Genomic DNA, 18,014 nt, shown 5'->3' with positions numbered 1-18,014 from the left:
CTCTCTTTTGTGTTCTCGTATTTCCTGATTTGTCATCTCGAATGTTTTCAACATGGGCTAGTACAGAGCGCACAAATACATTAAATTATGTGTCATGGAATTTGGTTGGATCATTTGTTAAACGCGATTTGGTTGGTCCAGCGTAGCCAAAGGGGAGACAATTAAGAAAAATAGTTTGTTGATGAAAACAAATCATGGATCCACTATTTCTTGCATACAGCTATTTTAGGCGAAGAAAGTATCAAAAATGTGTTGATATTTGTACACAACTTCTCGAGAAGAACCCATATGATCAGGTAAATGGGATAGTTTTCACTGTTTTTCTAGTATTTAGATTTTATTGAAAAAACATCGAACGGAAATATATTTTGGACTATTCCTACATGTGAACACTGACAGCCTATTTTAAATAAAACAACACTGTATGCCAGAAATATACTCGGTTGTTTCCGTCCCGCAGCTATCGGCAGAATCAACTGATTACTCTAATATAATAATAAGCTAATAATGATAGAGAATTGTTTTATGCCGATGTACGCAATATTATCAATATTCTGAATACCGCACTTGTTTGTACTAGAACCCATGACCACAGGTGTTCGAGCTAATGTTCGGCAGATCCTTACATGACCAAGGGACTCAACTCTGTAAACGAATTGCAGTGCATTATACCTAGGGGTCGTCCATTTGATCAATAAGAATTTAAAGAAACACTCAGTGTCCCAGTTAGCATGGTTAGTCTTAAAGGGTGGATTGGTTGGTTTGTTGTTTTACGCCGCACTCAGCTATATGACTTAGGTCTGTAAATAATCGAGTCTGGACCACACAATCCAGTGATTGATATCATGAGCATCCTTCCATGCAATTGGGATCGATGACATGCTTCAACCAAGTCAGCGAGCCTGACCACCCGATCCCGTAGTCGCCTATTACGACAAGCATAGTCACCTTCTACAGCAAGCATGGGTTGCTGAAGAGGTATTCTACCCCATATCTTCGCGGGTCTAGTCTTAAAGGGAAACAACTCTCTAACCTGGCAAAGACTATGCAAAATAACTCAATGATGTTCACCCCTGTCTCTGAGGGTATCAAGGATATATAGCAATCTGTGGTTCGCATCTGGGTCAATTATTCAACTTACTTAGTTTGGGTTTTAATGTGTGCTTTTCGACATTTGTGTATTTCGCACACGGGCCCGCCAGGCCATTTATTGATGTGGTTGAGAAGGGTATGTCCGAAAGGTAAGGCAACCTGGAGGGGCTTTATGGTTACTTAATTACTTTTGGCAGAAATTTTTAATTTTAAAATATGTCATGCTAATAAGGTGGGGGCTAAGAAGTTTGTGAGGTTGTGTGTTTTTATAGATTTATGTTTCGTTGGTAGCTTGTTTGTTGTGTTGTTTTTTGTGTGTTTTTTTGTTTTTGTTTTTTAAATGCACCAGAGTAGGCCTGTTTTGATTAGATAAATGCCTTGTGCTTTATAGGGCTGTAAGTTATTTAAGGGGTTTAGTAGAGTTGCTAGTGTCATTTGGTTGGTTGTAGTTTAGTGTGGTTATTAGTGTTGTTCTGTGTTGTTAGTAATGTGTGCAATGTAGTATTACGTGTTCAGGTGTTTCTATTTGGTTGCAATGGGGCATTTAATTTGGTGTAGATATGAGTACACTTTAGAGTGGCCTGTTTGTAATTTGGTTATTACCGTGTCGATTATTTTGGTTTTATGATGGATTTTGTTTTTTAGTGGTTTTTGTAGCAGGTGTTTTAGTTTGCAGTTTGATTTCTGATAGTTGTTTTGCCACTTTTGGGAGATATTTTCTTTAGTAATATTTTGTTTTTAGATATTGGAAGGTTGATGCTTACTTCTTCTAATTTTAATCCTTATGTAGCTGCTTTGTTGATGTGTTCGTTGCCAAACACCCCGACATGGGCACAGATCCAAACTATTTCTATGTCTTTGCCTAGTTTACGTAGATTGTCGTAGCTTTTAAGTATCTGAAGTATTAGTTCTGCAGCGCAGCAGGAGAGGAATGGTCAATTAAGTGTAAAAACATCGAGCAAAGGATTAACAAATAATATCATGAATATGTTGATTGATTAATCACTGTTATCTTGCACAGTGGATTTGTCAAAACTAAGTGTTGATATGTGTAGGTTTACTAAAGCAGACGGAATACAAACATATCTGGGTGTGAAATGCCTGTGTGAAAACAATTTGTTCCATCTCAGCTGACCAGTGAGACATGACACCTATGTGAAACACCTGAAACAAACATATGTGATCAGTTGAGAGATAAACGCAGGTTATAATATCCAGAAACACTATATATGTTATTTTGTAATATTAGATCGTTACAAATACCTGTGACATCCAACAAGTTTCTTTGTACAGCTTCAGATGTATGTGATATTAATCCTTTATGTGGAAATTAACGAATACATTCCTCAAACAAGGTTACTGCCTAATATCATACATATTACGTTTCTCAGCTGTAATTATGATATTTGCATTTTGTTTTCATTTATTTGCTGTAGCAAGAACGCAGAAGGCCTCAACAGTGACTGATCAAATTTTCCAATATGTACAAAATATCCGTCAATAGCAATCAGTTGTTTCAAAGTGCTATGCTTATGGTTATTATTTTAAATATATATATTAAAAGCTGCAACTAAAATAACTTGATATTGAAATATTATATTTCTAAAAAAATAATTTTTACTGATACAATTCATCTGATCATTGAATCAAAATTCTTTGAAGTTATCTTATTGTGTATTTGGTATATTAGTAGAAAATGTATGTACAGTTGATTGCTATTTCCAACCTAGTTTATGAGAAAATACACACGGTAATCTTTATTTCTGCATATACAACAATGCCTAGCAGAACAAAAGATACAATTTAATGGGTAAATTCTCATGTTCAGTGATAATTTGTCTCAAATTTCACATTTTTATTGACCAAATTTGTTATCACCTGATTGTTTGCCTGAATTCTTTGACGGGATACTATGTGGTTTATACATATTTTTTTATTTCAAAAGAAATCTGGATTGGTAAACAAGGAAAACTTGCTCATGCCATGTATGTAAATATGTCTCCAGACATATGTATGTAGTTTTATATTGTGCATAATATGATGTTGACCGATAGCTTAACCCATTCAAGTCGTGGATGCATTAATCAACAACATAAACACATGTCAGTTTGGCTGCGGCTCTTTTTTGTATATGCTTTGTGATGCTATACAGCTTCTCATTCTCAGATCCACTGATAGGTGTCTCTTCGCGCAGCGCAGCGAGAATAGCGATGAACACAAGTCAAAAAAGTCAAAATAAAAGTCCATTATAAGCAAATTTTGAATCTTGAAAAAGCCCATCCATATTTTAATACTTTCAAACTTGGAGAGTTGTTTCCCCTTAATCGCCTGGGCAAATTCCAGGTACCAGATCAAGGAGACAGACACGCTGACAGTGATGTTAATACATTTTTTAGAATTTTAGAGGAATATGATAATGAATGTACAATAGCCATGCCATAGAAAATAGCTATGGAAACATATTATCAGATTACCATGTATGATCAGTTTCTGAAATTAAGAGAGATCCTTGGGTCCTTTGGATTTTTTTAAAATGGTATTTGAATATAGGGACCCCCAAGGATGTCTTAACTTTCAAGCTTTATTTGTCCACGGGGATCAAATCGTGATAATCAATGAATACATATTTTAGGTGATCTTCTGATGACAGTTCAAGAATTTATCATCCAAAACTGGCTCCCACAGGAGATATCGCTTTGGTGAGATCAAGCGATATCTACATTGTAGATATCGCTGCAATGAAATTGCATCACTATGCTTTGCAGACCATTGTGACATTGGTTACCATGACATCACAATCAAATGACATCAGTAATGGCTCTGCTACTGAAGCTGTTCGCAGTATTTTTTACACTAAGACACTACTTATTACTGTCTACAAACTGAAAAAGTTGGAAGAATGATGTTGGATGATAAATAAAATCTCACCCTCGTGTCTTTTGATATCAAATATATCAACACTCGGCAAGCCTCAGAGCTTTTCCACTCTTATCAATTTGTGTTGATATATTTGATATCAAAAGACACTCTGGTGAGATTCTGTATGTATACAACTTTGCTGTATAGTGATTATCAGACTGATTGTCCTATAATGATCACAGGCCTCATGGACGTTGAAGACACGGGCGCTGACAGGCCAGGTGTATGTGGACGAGGTGGATGTGGATGAGGAGGGCATTGCTGAGATGCTGATGGATGACAATGTTATAGCAAGCGTTGCCCGGCCAGGGACGTCGCTCCGTGGTGTCAAACCAGGCACTGGTCAGGGAGCCCCAAGCCAGGGTGTCAGGTGTGTATAGAAAGAAAAGGTTGTTACCAGAACTGTGTATATGAATAAAATACACAAACAAATTTACCATACACTAGTGGTGTTATGATATTCTTACCACAGATTTTGAGACATATCTCGATGCTTGAGTCATGATAAGATACATATCGCAGTGCTCGAGTCACGTGAAACATATCTCCAGGGAGTCTGTATAGAGGGAATGGGTGGGCGCTCAGCGATTTCTGCACAATTTCTGAGAATACACGATGGCATCAGAAGGATTCCACCTGTGGTGACAAATTTATGCTCCCGCCAGATTGTAATAAATTATTGTGAACCCCCACTCTTTCATTATGTCCTTTTTTCATGACACCACCACCCTACCCCCTTAACCTTATTGAGCTGTTTGTGGTGTATTGAAGTCTATGGTCCCTTAATTCTTCAATCATGGCAAGGATTCCTTGGAATTTAAACAAAATTCAAATACTGTGCTGACAATTTATCTCGTCATTGCTCAGAATGTATGTTATGTTTATTTTACTGGTTCTCTACCCTGTTTCAATGGATTGTATTGCCCATCATGTTTTCCTTTGATCAGGCCGATGAGCCAGTCTGGTCGTCCTCTGAGTGGATTTGTTCGCCCTGGTACACAATCAGGTCGACCTGGCACCATGGAACAGGCCATTCGAACCCCTCGTACAGCTCACACTGCCAGACCTGTAACAAGTGCATCAGGAAGATATGTCAGACTGGGAACGGTATGTGAAACTGAAATATTTGACCCATGAGAGGGAAAAAATGCGTGGTATGCAGGTTCAGGTGTAGGAATGGTTGTCTCCCTTGGGCTGTATGAATTTTACATTCTCATGAACATTCTCATGAATATTTATAAATATTTATTCATGCTGCTATTTATTCTTGATAGCTTTCCAGGGCACCGTACTGGTCGTAAAAGTAAACATAGATATTTGATGGCTATACGTGATAAATTGCAAAGAACAATGAAGAATGAAGTGTGGTTTATTTCACGATAAAACATTGTTCTATCATGGCGTCATTTCTGGAGATGCGAACATGCGCTCGCAACTTGATGACGTATATTGAACAACATTATTTTTGAGAGGGGAGTGTCTAGTGAGTTGTTCCCCTTAGATGTAGCAATACAGATAAATGTGATGGCTGAACAATCGCATCCAAAAGCAGGAGAGATAGGACAATCGGTATTGGGAGAAAAGGTACAGGTAACTGACGTGAGGATTGTTAGAATATGCGGCAAAATATCAACCTGTTCATAAAATGGACTTTTCCGATATTGCCGAGGTCAGATTCTATTGAGGGATTCATCATTATCTAAATATGGGCATATATGTTTAAAGCTTGTACATTTATCATTATCCTTAAAGAGGCTGTACGTAATGTGGATATCTTGTATAAGAATAACGACTTGCGGTGGTTGTTTATCATATAATAAAACACTGCAGGGAGAATAAACCACTATGGTTTATTCCCCCTTCAGTGTTTTATTGTACGATAAACAACTCCTTCTTGTTCGTATTTCTTAAATAAGGCTTGGATACTGACCTCATCTGTTGTATGAGTAGTACTCGATGAAGGACAATTTTAGATATAAAAGGGTCAAAATATCAAGAGGACCAACTTTTCAATATGAGCACATTTTTTTTAGATTTTCTCAACATTGATGGATCAGCAATCCACATCATTCAGCTGCTTTCTCGTAGCCATAGAAAACTACTAAATATACACAGGAAGGAAACGTTAATGTGCTGTCTAAATAAAGGACATAGTTTGGTTTTTAATACACGTGAGGCACTATTTGGAACAGAGTGTTCATACTTCAAACATTGTGTGTACATCAATATGCGGGATGCACAACTTTTATTTTCTCAAAAAAAGATATTAATAGCCTATAATTTCTTACTCCTGAATCAGGTAAGTACATACTCCGAAACGTTGTGTTCCTCATAAGAAAGAAGTTGACATCCATAAATTCTCTTTTCCATAATTTCTTGTTAATTATTTTCCAACAAGAATGGTAATAAAAGCAGTAAAGTAATACCGTATCTAAAAATTGTTTCCTCTCTTACTTACATGAGCAGCTGTTAAACATCTCATTCACTTATAAACTACTACTTATCTTAAAAACAAGCCATCATCTGAGTATTTACAATGTCTATGTGATGCTACACCCTCTGTTATAGTGCGAGTAATTGCAAGAAATGTGTCTGTCCGAAAACCTATGACCTGGTGATCTGAACTTTGCTATCAAAATATCAGATTGAATGCATTCAACTTCAGAATCTGAATCTGAATCTGAAAAGTGTTTTACATCTGTTATTTCTGTTACATCTGTTATATCTGTTATTTCTTTATATCTTTTGTCTGTTATATCTGTTACATCTGTTATTTCTTTATATCTGTTATTTCTGTTACATCTGTTATTTCTTTATATCTGTTATATCTTTTACATCTGTTATTACTGTTACATCTGTTATATCTGTTACATCTGTTATTTCTGTTACATCTGTTATATCTGTTACATGTGTTATTTCTGTTGCATCTGTTATTTCTGTTACATTTGTTACATCTGTTATGTCTGTTATATCTGTTACGTCTGTTATGTCTGTTATATAATGTGAGTAATTGCGAGAAATATGGCCGTCCGTTAAACATTTCATTCACTTATAAACTACTACTTATCTTAAAAACATGCCATCATCTGAGTATTTACAATGTCTGTGTGATGCTACACCCTCTGTTATAGTGTGAGTAATTGCGAGAAATGTGGCTGTCCCAAAACCTATGACCTGGCGATCTAAACTTTGCTATCAAAATATCAGATTGAATGCATTCAACTTCAGAATCTGAATCTGAATCTGAAAAGTGTTTTACATCTGTTATTTCTGTTACATCTGTTATATCTGTTATTTCTTTATATCTGTTATTTCTGTTACATCTGTTATATCTGTTATATCTGTTACATCTGTTATATCTGTTACATCTGTTATATCTGTTACATCTGTTATTTCTGTTACATCTGTTATATCTGTTACATGTGTTATTTCTGTTGCATCTGTTATTTCTGTTACATTTGTTACATCTGTTATGTCTGTTATATCTGTTACGTCTGTTATGTCTGTTATATCTGTTACATCTGTTATGTCTGTTATATAATGTGAGTAATTGCGAGAAATATGGCCGTCCGTTAAACATTTCATTCACTTATAAACTACTACTTATCTTAAAAACAAGCCATCATCTGAGTATTTACAATGTCTGTGTGATGCTACACCCTCTGTTATAGTGTGAGTAATTGCAAGAAATGTGGCCGTCCGAAAACCTATGACCTGGCGATCTAAACTTTGCTATCAAAATATCAGAATGAATGCATTCAACTTCAGAATCTGAATCTGAAAAGTGTTTTACATCTGTTATATCTGTTACACCTGTTACGTCTGTTATATCTGTTACATCTGTTATTTCTGTTATGTCTGTAACATCTGTTATATCTGTTGCATTTGTTACATCTGTTATGTCTGTTACATCTGTTATTTCTGTCATATCTGTTACATGTGTTATTTCTGTTATTTCTGTTATATCTGTTACATCTGTTATTTCTGTTACATCTATCATTTCTGTTACATCTGTTATATCTGTTACATCTGTTACATCTGTTATGTCTGTTACATCTGTTATGTCTGTTATAAAAGTGTGAGTAATTGCAAGAAATGTGGCCGTCCGAAAACCTATGACCTGGCGATCTAAACTTTGCTATCAAAATATCAGAATGAATGCATTCAACTTCAGAATCTGAATCTGAAAAGTGTTTTACATCTGTTATATCTGTTACATCTGTTATGTCTGTTACATCTGTTATTTCTGTTATATATGTTACATCTGTTATTTCTGTTACATCTGTTATTTCTGTTATATCTGTTACATCTGTTATATCTGTTATATCTGTTATATCTGTTACATGTGTTATTTCTGTTACATCTGTTATGTCTGTTATATCTGTTACATCTGTTATTTCTGTTACATCTATCATTTCTGTTACATCTGTTATATCTGTTACATCTGTTATTTCTGTTACATCTGTTATTTATGTTATATCTGTTACATCTGTTATGTCTGTAACATCTGTTATATCTGTTATATCTGTTGCATTTGTTACATCTGTTATGTCTGTTACATCTGTTATATCTGTTATATCTGTTACATGTGTTATTTCTGTTACATCTGTTATTTCTGTTATATCTGTTACATCTGTTATTTCTGTTACATCTGTTATATCTGTTATATCTGTTGCATTTGTTACATCTGTTATGTCTGTTACATCTGTTATATCTGTTACAAGTGTTATTTCTGTTACATCTGTTATTTCTGTTATATCTGTTACATCTGTTATTTCTGTTACATCTATCATTTCTGTTACATCTGTTATTTCTGTTATATCTGTTACATCTGTTATGTCTGTTATATCTGTTATATCTGTTACATCTGTTATGTCTGTTATATAGTGTGAGTAATTGCGAGAAATGTGGCCGTCCGAAAACCTATGACCTGGCGATCTAAACTTTGCTATCAAAATATCAGAATGAATGCATTCAACTTCAGAATCTGAATCTGAAAAGTGTTTTACATCTGTTATATCTGTTACATCTGTTATGTCTGTTATATCTGTTATGCTGTTATTTCTGTTACATCTGTTATTTCTGTTACATCTGTTATTTCTGTTATATCTGTTACATCTGTTACATCTGTTATGTCTGTAACATCTGTTATATCTGTTATATCTGTTGCATTTGTTACATCTGTTATGTCTGTTACATCTGTTATATCTGTTATTTCTGTTACATTTGTTATATCTGTTAATCTGATATACCTGTTATATCTGTTACATCTGTTATATCTGTTGCATCTGTTATGTCTGTTACATCTGTTTTTTTCTATTACATCTGCTATTTCTGTTATATCTGTTACATCTGTTATTTCTGTTATATCTGTTATTTCTGTTACATCTGTTACATTTGTTATATCTGTTATACCTGTTATATTGGTTACATCTGTTATACCTGTTATATTTGTTACATGTGTTATATCTGTTACATTTGTTATATCTGTTAAATCTGTTCCCCCTTCAGGCATCCATGCTGTCCAATGCTGATGGTCCATTCATCAACCTGGCCAGACTGAACTTCAACAAGTATGCAGCCAGACAAAACTTGGCCAAGGCTCTCTTTGAATATATATTTCATCATGAAAATGATGTGAGAAATGTGAGTACTGTGTAGGGATGGAACACACCACTAACCAAAGGTCACACGTCCTAGGGGTCGCTACTCCAGTGAGTGGGGGGATAAATAAGCACCTGTACCCCGAGGTTATCATTAAAGTTGGTCTCCATGGAAACATTTACATTAAATGGCTACATTAATATGTCCGTGCCCCCTGATGTTGTGTGATGTGTGTGATGTCAGTGTACCCTATATGTGTACCTCCTATTGACTATTGAGTTTTCTTACACACATATGTGCCCCCTTGTTGCAGGCCCTGGAGCTGGCTGCTCTGGCCACGGAGTCCTGTCAGTACAAGGACTGGTGGTGGAAGGTCCAGCTGGCCAAGTGTTACTACAGGTAAGTGGGGGGGCAGGGTGTCCACCTAGCCTCGTGGTACTACTGGTGAGGGGTGGGACAGGGTGTCCATCTAGCCAGGTGTTACTACAGGGGTGGGGTAGGGTGTACAGCTGGCCAGGTGGTACTACAGGTGAGGGGTTGGGCAGGGGGTCCAGCTGGCCAGGTGGTACTACAGGTGAGGGATGTGGCAGGGTGTCAAGCTGGCCAAGTGTTACTACAGGTGAGGGATGTGGCAGGGTGTCAAGCTGGCCAAGTGTTACTACAGGTGAGGGGTGGGGCAGGGTGTCCAGCTGGCCAGGTGGTACTACAGGTGAGAGGTGGGGCAGGGTGTCCAGCTGGCCAGGTGTTACTACAGGTGAGAGGTGGGGCAGGGTGTCCAGCTGGCCAGGTGCTACTACAGGTGAGAGGTGGGGCAGGGTGTCCAGGTAGCCAGGTGTTACTACAGGTGAGGGGTGGGGTAGGGTGTCCATCTAGCCGGTGCTACTACAGGTGAGGGGTGGGGGAGGGTGTGCATCAAGCCAAGTGTTACTACAGGTGAGGGGTGGGGCAGCTAGCCAGGTGTTACTACAGGTGAGGGGTGGGGCATCTAGCCAGGTGGTACTACAGGTGAGAGGTGGGGCAGGGTCTCCAGTTGGCCAGGTGTTACTACAAGTGAGGGGTGGGGCAGGGTGTCCATCTAGCCAGGTGCTACTACAGGTGAGAGGTGGGGCAGGGTGTCCAGCTAGCCAGATGCCACTACTGGGAGTGGGGCAGGGGAGGTCCAGCAAGCCAGCTGCAGGGGCAGGGGTCACCAGTTTGCCAAGTACAGGCAAGGAGGTTGTGGGTGGGGCTAGGGGTGAGATGACTGCCATCTCTGTATGGGGGAGGGGGGGTTTCCAACTGGAACATAATCCTTCCTTTGTTGTAAGGATACCACTGAATTTCTGCCAGAAAGGAAAAGGCAGTAACTTTGTAAAATTTACTGATACTTTGATTATCAGTGCTTCATAAGGTGTGTCACTACTTAGGCTATCCAATGTAGTTCTATATTTTACATGTTTTATGAATAACAATTGCACTTAAATGAGTATTGTGATCAGCTGTGTCAAAGTTGTTCTGTACTTTCTGACCATCGTCCTGATATCAATGCCTGACACAGTAGAGTATCTCTCTGACAGACTTGGAATGTATCGAGATGCAGAAAAACAGTTGAAATCCGCCTTGAAGCAGGACGAGATGGTGGACAGCTTCCTGTACCTCAGCAAGGTGTACGTGAGACTGGACCAGCCCCTGACTGCGGTGGAGACCTACAAGTCAGCGCTGGAGAAGTTCCCAGGAGAGACCAGTCTCCTCACCGGCATCGCCAGGATTTATGAAGTGAGCCAAGGGACTTTTGTTTTGTCTGTTCTTTCAGATGGGATTTTCATTATCATCCAAAATTGGCTTTCACAGGAGATATCGCTGATGGGGGATTTTAAGGGGAGACAACTCTTTCTCCCTTACCATTCCCTATTGCCACAGAATCCTCATATGTGTGTTTTAAGTGTGGATGTTTTTAATATTATTTCATAGAAAAACGGATATTTGTCTCAAATCAGAGGAAAAATTGTGTCATACTTGATTATGTGTTGATAATAATTAGTGAAATGCAAATCAGTTTCAAACTATACTCAACGCCAAAAGAAATGCAAAACATAGAAACACATAGAGAAGTATACACGTTAAGAAGAGATGTTTCCAATGTGTACCAATTAATGACAAAACTAACAATCAGTCAAGTGTTACCACAGCGTGTCTTATTTTTCTCACGATTTTCTGCACGAGATTTTCAAACTTGAAACGCTGATCCTGCACGAGACAAATGGTGCAATTCGAGTCATGGATCTTTGACGTCACATGTGATGCGTTCATGAGCGTCGGTACACACAGCATAACAGTATGTTCGTTTGTGCATCAAACCAATCTAATATCTCTTGGATATGAGTAAATCTTCATATATTAACAAACATGTTTTGGTATTCGTCTTTCTTTTTGCGGTGAGATTATTTCAAAATATGTAAATTATGTAATGTTGTGATTTCAGGGTTTGAATGAGATGGACAATGCTGTGAAGTTCTACAAGGAGGTATTACACTTCGACAACATGCACGTTGAAGCTGTGGCCTGCATAGGCACTCACCACTTCTACACAGACCAGCCGGAGGTGGCACTCAAGTTCTACAGGTACGTCCACAAGTGTCATGTAGGGAAACCAATTGCATTGTAATCAGATCTGTTATTCCAGTACTGTACCACATGGTGTGAAGATCTCCGGATACCTGCATAGGAGGTCAGTCAGACAGTCAGCATCAAGAACCAGCACCAATAATGTCTGTGGTCGATATGTTATCACACTATTGTTTCTAAACAAAAATGGGTGCACTATTTAGGGAATTTGTGTGGATTTTCTGGAGTCATGACTCATTGATCCATTGACTGGGGTAATGATGTAAGCGCCAAGAGCACACGAGCTGGTATTGAGTTTGGCACCATACAAATGGACTCATTATTATTATTATGATTGAAATTTCCAAATGACACTTCTTAGAAAGCTGTATTCTGATTGGCTCAAGAACCCACGCACCTTTCATTTAGTTTGGGAGGTCGAGGTTCCTCCCAGGTCACCTGACCTCACGTAGAGGTTTTGAAACAGAAGCTGAAAGAAACCACTCTAAATTGAGTCCGATGTTGCCTACAAGTCAGTAGGTGTTCTGTGTTTCCATCTGACACTGGGACCGGCAGTCATTACATTTACAGGACCAGTTTAAATTTTACTGCTTATTATTCAGTATATCCCGGAGAACAGACCTCTACTATTTAGGTTTATTCCCCCCTCCCAAACAAAGAGTGACTGAGTGAGTTGGGTTTAACGCCGCGTTTAACATTATTCCAGTTGTATCACGGCGTGTCAGCTTAATGTGGGAGGAAAGCCTGAAGTGATGCAGGTTCCAGGTGAAACCCACGAGCACGGGTATGGTGCTGACACACCTAGAAACAATCGGGGCGAACCGGGATTCGAACCCACAATCATAGATTTCTGGCGTGCCCAAGGGACGCAACTCTGCACAGCGAATCGCGGCGCCTTAGACGACTGGGCCACCCATGCCCCCACCAACCAAGAATTACGGGGCTATAGAAATGGGCTCTGTTTGTCTGTTATTCCATCTGTCCATGCATCACTCTTGTACTCTTATACCGTTCAATACTTTGTACATGCAGTTGATCCTCCTTTCTTTTGAAAATAACACATCATATTTATGGTAACAAATAACAAGTAACAAGAAAATGAAAGTACTTTCGTACTTGAAAGTACAAATTAAAAAAGTGAATTCTTGAGAATTGATGTATAAGCAGATTTACGCAATGTGCACACACCATTTTGTTACATTTATGCCTCTATTAAAAGGCAAGTAAAGTCAACATATCAACTTTGCAGTTTTTAATACTTTTTGGCGTACTTAATCACAAATACTTGACCAAAATAAAATTTGAAAAACAGAAATAGTGTAAAACAGATGGTAAAAAATGACATGCGAAATCAAACGAGAAATTCTGCCACTGAGGGGAATCTCCTTACTGGGGTTAAAACGGGTTCCGGGTTTTTGACGCGCTCCACAATTTCAACGAACATGACGATCAGTCCAACACCCTGTCATCCATTTGATTACAGTGCCCAGAACTTATGTTCCCTTCATAACAACACTGAAGAGGCTTTCAGCTTTGCACCTAGGGGATTAATCCCTGACATGCATTTATTGTGTGGAATAGGACTGAGGGCAGCAGTTGTTTTATTACCAAAACAGGATGTCAGTAATAAATCTTCGGTTACCAGGGGCGATCGGGTAGCCTAGTGGTTAAAACGTTCACTCGTCATGCGGAAGACCCGGGTTTGATTGCTGACATGGGTACAATGTGTGAAGCCCATTTCTGATGTCCCCCGCCGTGATATTGCTGGAATATTTTCCTTAAAGCAGTGTTAAACCACACTCACTCACTCACTCACTCACTCACGATTTACCAATTTTTAATTCTTAGTTTAATTATTCACAATGTCAAGATCAAGATTATCAGCCAATCAGGAAACGAGAGTCCGCTTGTGGGCGTGGCCTATTCTTTTAGGTCTGTGAAAACATGAACACAGGGGTGAATCCACCGTGATATTGTGTGTAGGACAATACCTATCTCCTTGTGCACACTTTCATCAATTGAATTCTACAGTGACATTTCAGAATCCTGTATTCTTAGCAAAAATAATCTATGTTAGACCATGACTTAGTTGAAGGCCCTTTCATTTTATATTTGTTTATTTATTCAAAAATGCTTCTTTCTCAAACATAACAATTAGAATAGTATTTCAAATGTTAATTTTTAATTAAAAGATCATGTTTTTTAGATTATATAGAGCAATAGAGTATTAGGGCTGGAGAGCTTGACATTTGGCTGTGGACAGGCTTAAAATGCTTCAATTTTCTTTCTTTAGGACATCATTGTTTGTGTATACCGTATTGGACGTAATAAGCGCCCAGGGCGCTCTCAAAATTAGAATTAGGGGGCTCTTATTGGCATATTATTTTGGTGAAAAAAACAGTTGAAAGATCCTAAATTTCGTGGTTTATGCTGACAGTCTGAAATGTTTATATACAACAGATTTATATTTTTCCAGAATTTGCCCATAATTAAGGGTGCATATAACACACGAGTGCGTATTATGCACGAATAAATAAGTCTTGTGTACATTGATCAATGGAAGGGGTGCTAATTGGGATTGTTCACCAGCCAATATATTAGGAAATATAGCCGTGGGTACTTGTTAGAGCGGGGCGCTTAGTACGTTGAATACGGTAATAGTTATGTGTACTCCCAATACAGGGGTTGCTTCATATTGGCTAGTGTGGTATATTTAGCAGGCCTGTGAAATACGAAGGCTTTTAGTTTTTGTTGGAATCTGGTGCTCTGCCAGTGACATTTGTAAAGCCTATTTCAAAAAGATTATTGACATGAGATATTAATTCTTTAAATGGACTTCTTCCAAGTGGCTCTTGGGAATTCTTTGTCATGTCATGAAAATGCCAATGGTCAAGGTCACAAGAGAAAAACTCACAAATGTTTGTGGGTACACTTTCTCGAAAAAGATTCATGCATTTGTACTTAAACTTGACATATACCTTCTCTAGTATGGTTTCTTGTTCGAAAAGGTTTTGGTTAAAATTACTCCAAGGTCAAGGTCACTGTTCAGGTTTTGTAAAACAAGGCTACGTCATTCTCAGTTTCTGGGGCGTGCTTATCTTTACAGGCATGGAACCTTATGTTTTCATCTTTCTTGACAAATCCCAGCACATATCACATGTCCGTTGCCTTTTGTGTCAAAAGTCAAGGTCACCTTTAAGGTAACTGTGCAGTGTATTTGTATCATACTTTCTTGAGAATTCGATGCAAAGAATATTAACATTAGAGGATATGTACAATGGACATATTTCACATTGACCTTTGGAAGTCTATAAAAAGGTCAAAGGTCAAAGATCAAGCTCCCAAGATAAAAGAACTCTTACCTATAAGTTTATGGTTACACTTTCTCAAAACCTGTTAATTAAACTTGGTAAGTACTAGGACTGGGACAGGTAACTCGGGTACTCGGGTCGGGTGGGTACTGAGTAGGACCTGGGTACCCACAGGACTACCCGGACCCGTGATTAATCATGTGATATATTATTACAAAAATTATCTGGAACTCTATGGTTACACTATAAGTGACTAATGTTTGCATTCCTTCTGACTGTACATGTTTGAATAAAGATAAAACTTCAGTCAACTTCATTTTATGCATGAAAAGATTGTTTTATACGAGTATCCAAATACATTTTGCCAGGGCTTCGGTCATACTATTGCCCGTCGGACATTTGGCCCTATCTCTGGAGACCTACAGAGGGTACCTGGGTAGGGTCGGGTAATAGGGGTGTTGGTACCCGGGTTGTAAATTTGGACTCGTCCCAGCCCTAGTAAGTACCTTCTTTAGGATGGGGCCGTCTTGGGGAGTCTAGATTTGAATAGGACCCCAGCACTATGATGGATGTCAGAAGAAACTTAATGGATCAGATAGTAAGGCTCTCTGACTTGGTTGATGGCGTATCCTGATGGTGTGGATCAGTGCTCATAATATCAATCACTGGATTGTCTGCTCGAAACTGGATTATTTTCAAGCTTCCATAAAGCTGCAAGTTTGTTGACTGTGGCATTTAAAACAACGAAACAAACAAACAATTGAATGATGTTTACAGATTACAGTTTACTGTTTGATGTTATTGTCTCTTATTGAAAAAAGTACATGAAATGGTGATAAGTATGGTTTGAAGGAAAATGTAATAAAATATAATAATTATAAAAACTTAATGCAAACACATTCAATTTGAATCTGACAAACCTAGAAACATAATCGGGGCGAACCGGGATTCGAACCCACAATCATAGGTTTCTGGCGTGCCCAAGGGACGCAACTCTGCACAGCAAATCGCTTATATCATACGCAAAAATATATCTCATACAGAAAAGTGAATACTATAAATTTATGACCTTCTGGTCGTCAAGACACAGCTTTTTTGTTTAACCATACTGTCTTGACAAATGTGCCTATCCAACAATTATTTGATTATATATTAATTTCATATTCTTAAATTGACCAACATAATGTAATATACTATTGAAATAACATGTGCTATATGTACCCAAGAAAAAAGAAATAAAGTGATAAAAAAAGTACCGTATTTCCTCTATTAGACGCCGGGTCGAATAATTGATTTTACAATCTACGGATATCTACGAACACAAAATATTTCCATTTCGTGACGATTCGGGACATTCGTGGTCATAGTGAAATGGGGGTATTAAGAGAAGCTGGGCCTCCGATAGACCCCGGGCCTCTAATGGACGCCGGGTCAAAGGCTTGTCCGAAATAAATAGAAGCCCGGGCGTCTAATAGAGGAAATACGGTACTTGAGATTACCCAGGTCATTGACTCCTGAAAAAACCCAAATCACTCTGTGAATGTAACTGCTTATAATAATAAGATAATAATTTTAAATCTATTGCCTTTGGCAACTGCAAAAACCTTCCAAAGAGACCATAACCTTCTCTGACAAGTAAACACATGTACATGGGTTGTATACTCCCCAGGGAGCTGAGAATGAACATCAAGTGCACACTGATCCATTGATGGGGATAATAAGAGTGTAGCGCTATGAGCATCCACTTGGTGAATGAACTTTGGTGCATTATAAATGCACATATTATATGTTGTATAAATATATAATATGTTACATTTTACACAGAAACCAACTGGCCGAATCAACTTAATCCCAGATAATAATTGAAACTTAGTCTTACAACCAAATTTCTCTTACTCTTGAACTTGAAATCAACATACTATCAAAATGTCACATCTGAAGGAGGTTTCTGCATAGATCTAACTTTAAAAAATGTGACCTGGTACAAACAAGCCCTGTAAACATTTAATCAAGTCAGGATCTTTCAGCTGGAGGAGAATGTTTTCCTGAGTATTAAGACAGGGGAAGTGACTTCCTTGTGTTCTCAGGCGTTCCCCATTGTGTTCAAGACACAACAGAGCAGGTCAAGACTGGCGATGTCCCCGCTTGTTTCAATCACAAAGAACATGGTAATTGATTGAACAGATATACTGAGTCAAATTAAAAACTTCACATTTTTAAAAGTAATCCTATATATGATATACAACGGACAAATGTATCAGAGAAGGTAATTTTAAATCATTAATGTCCAAAGAAGGATTTTAATTAACAGTGGTAACCATAATTTGTTCCAAGCACCTACAGTATTCGGCAATAACATCAACAGTTTAAATCTTAAGTCCCAAGCACGAGAATCGGATGGCACACAAGTTATGTAGCGTGTATGGCCACCATGTGCGTTGACAACTGCCACACAACGCCTCCGCATGGATCTTGTGATGCTTG

General features: G+C 38.1%; 1 protein-coding gene across 1 annotated transcript in view; it reads left to right on the top strand.

Moving 5' to 3' along the window:
- Positions 1 to 183: 183 nt before the first annotated feature.
- The window catches only part of LOC139443060 (tetratricopeptide repeat protein 8-like), a 79,250-nt gene continuing 61,419 nt past the window's right edge, over positions 184 to 18,014 (top strand). The window contains exons 1-7 of the mRNA XM_071223980.1: positions 184 to 296; positions 4,194 to 4,381; positions 4,959 to 5,118; positions 9,523 to 9,657; positions 9,929 to 10,014; positions 11,172 to 11,370; positions 12,077 to 12,216. Coding sequence (XP_071080081.1) covers positions 195 to 296; positions 4,194 to 4,381; positions 4,959 to 5,118; positions 9,523 to 9,657; positions 9,929 to 10,014; positions 11,172 to 11,370; positions 12,077 to 12,216 — 1,010 coding nt within the window. The 5' untranslated portion in view covers positions 184 to 194. The remainder of the gene's footprint in view (positions 297 to 4,193; positions 4,382 to 4,958; positions 5,119 to 9,522; positions 9,658 to 9,928; positions 10,015 to 11,171; positions 11,371 to 12,076; positions 12,217 to 18,014) is intronic.

This window comes from Haliotis cracherodii, unplaced genomic scaffold (genome assembly GCF_022045235.1).
Source record: "Haliotis cracherodii isolate W230 unplaced genomic scaffold, xgHalCrac1.p SCAF_5, whole genome shotgun sequence".
NCBI classification, from domain to species: domain Eukaryota; kingdom Metazoa; phylum Mollusca; class Gastropoda; order Lepetellida; family Haliotidae; genus Haliotis; species Haliotis cracherodii.
Note: the sequence above shows the minus strand (reverse complement) of the source record. Positions and strands in the feature narration are given on the sequence as shown.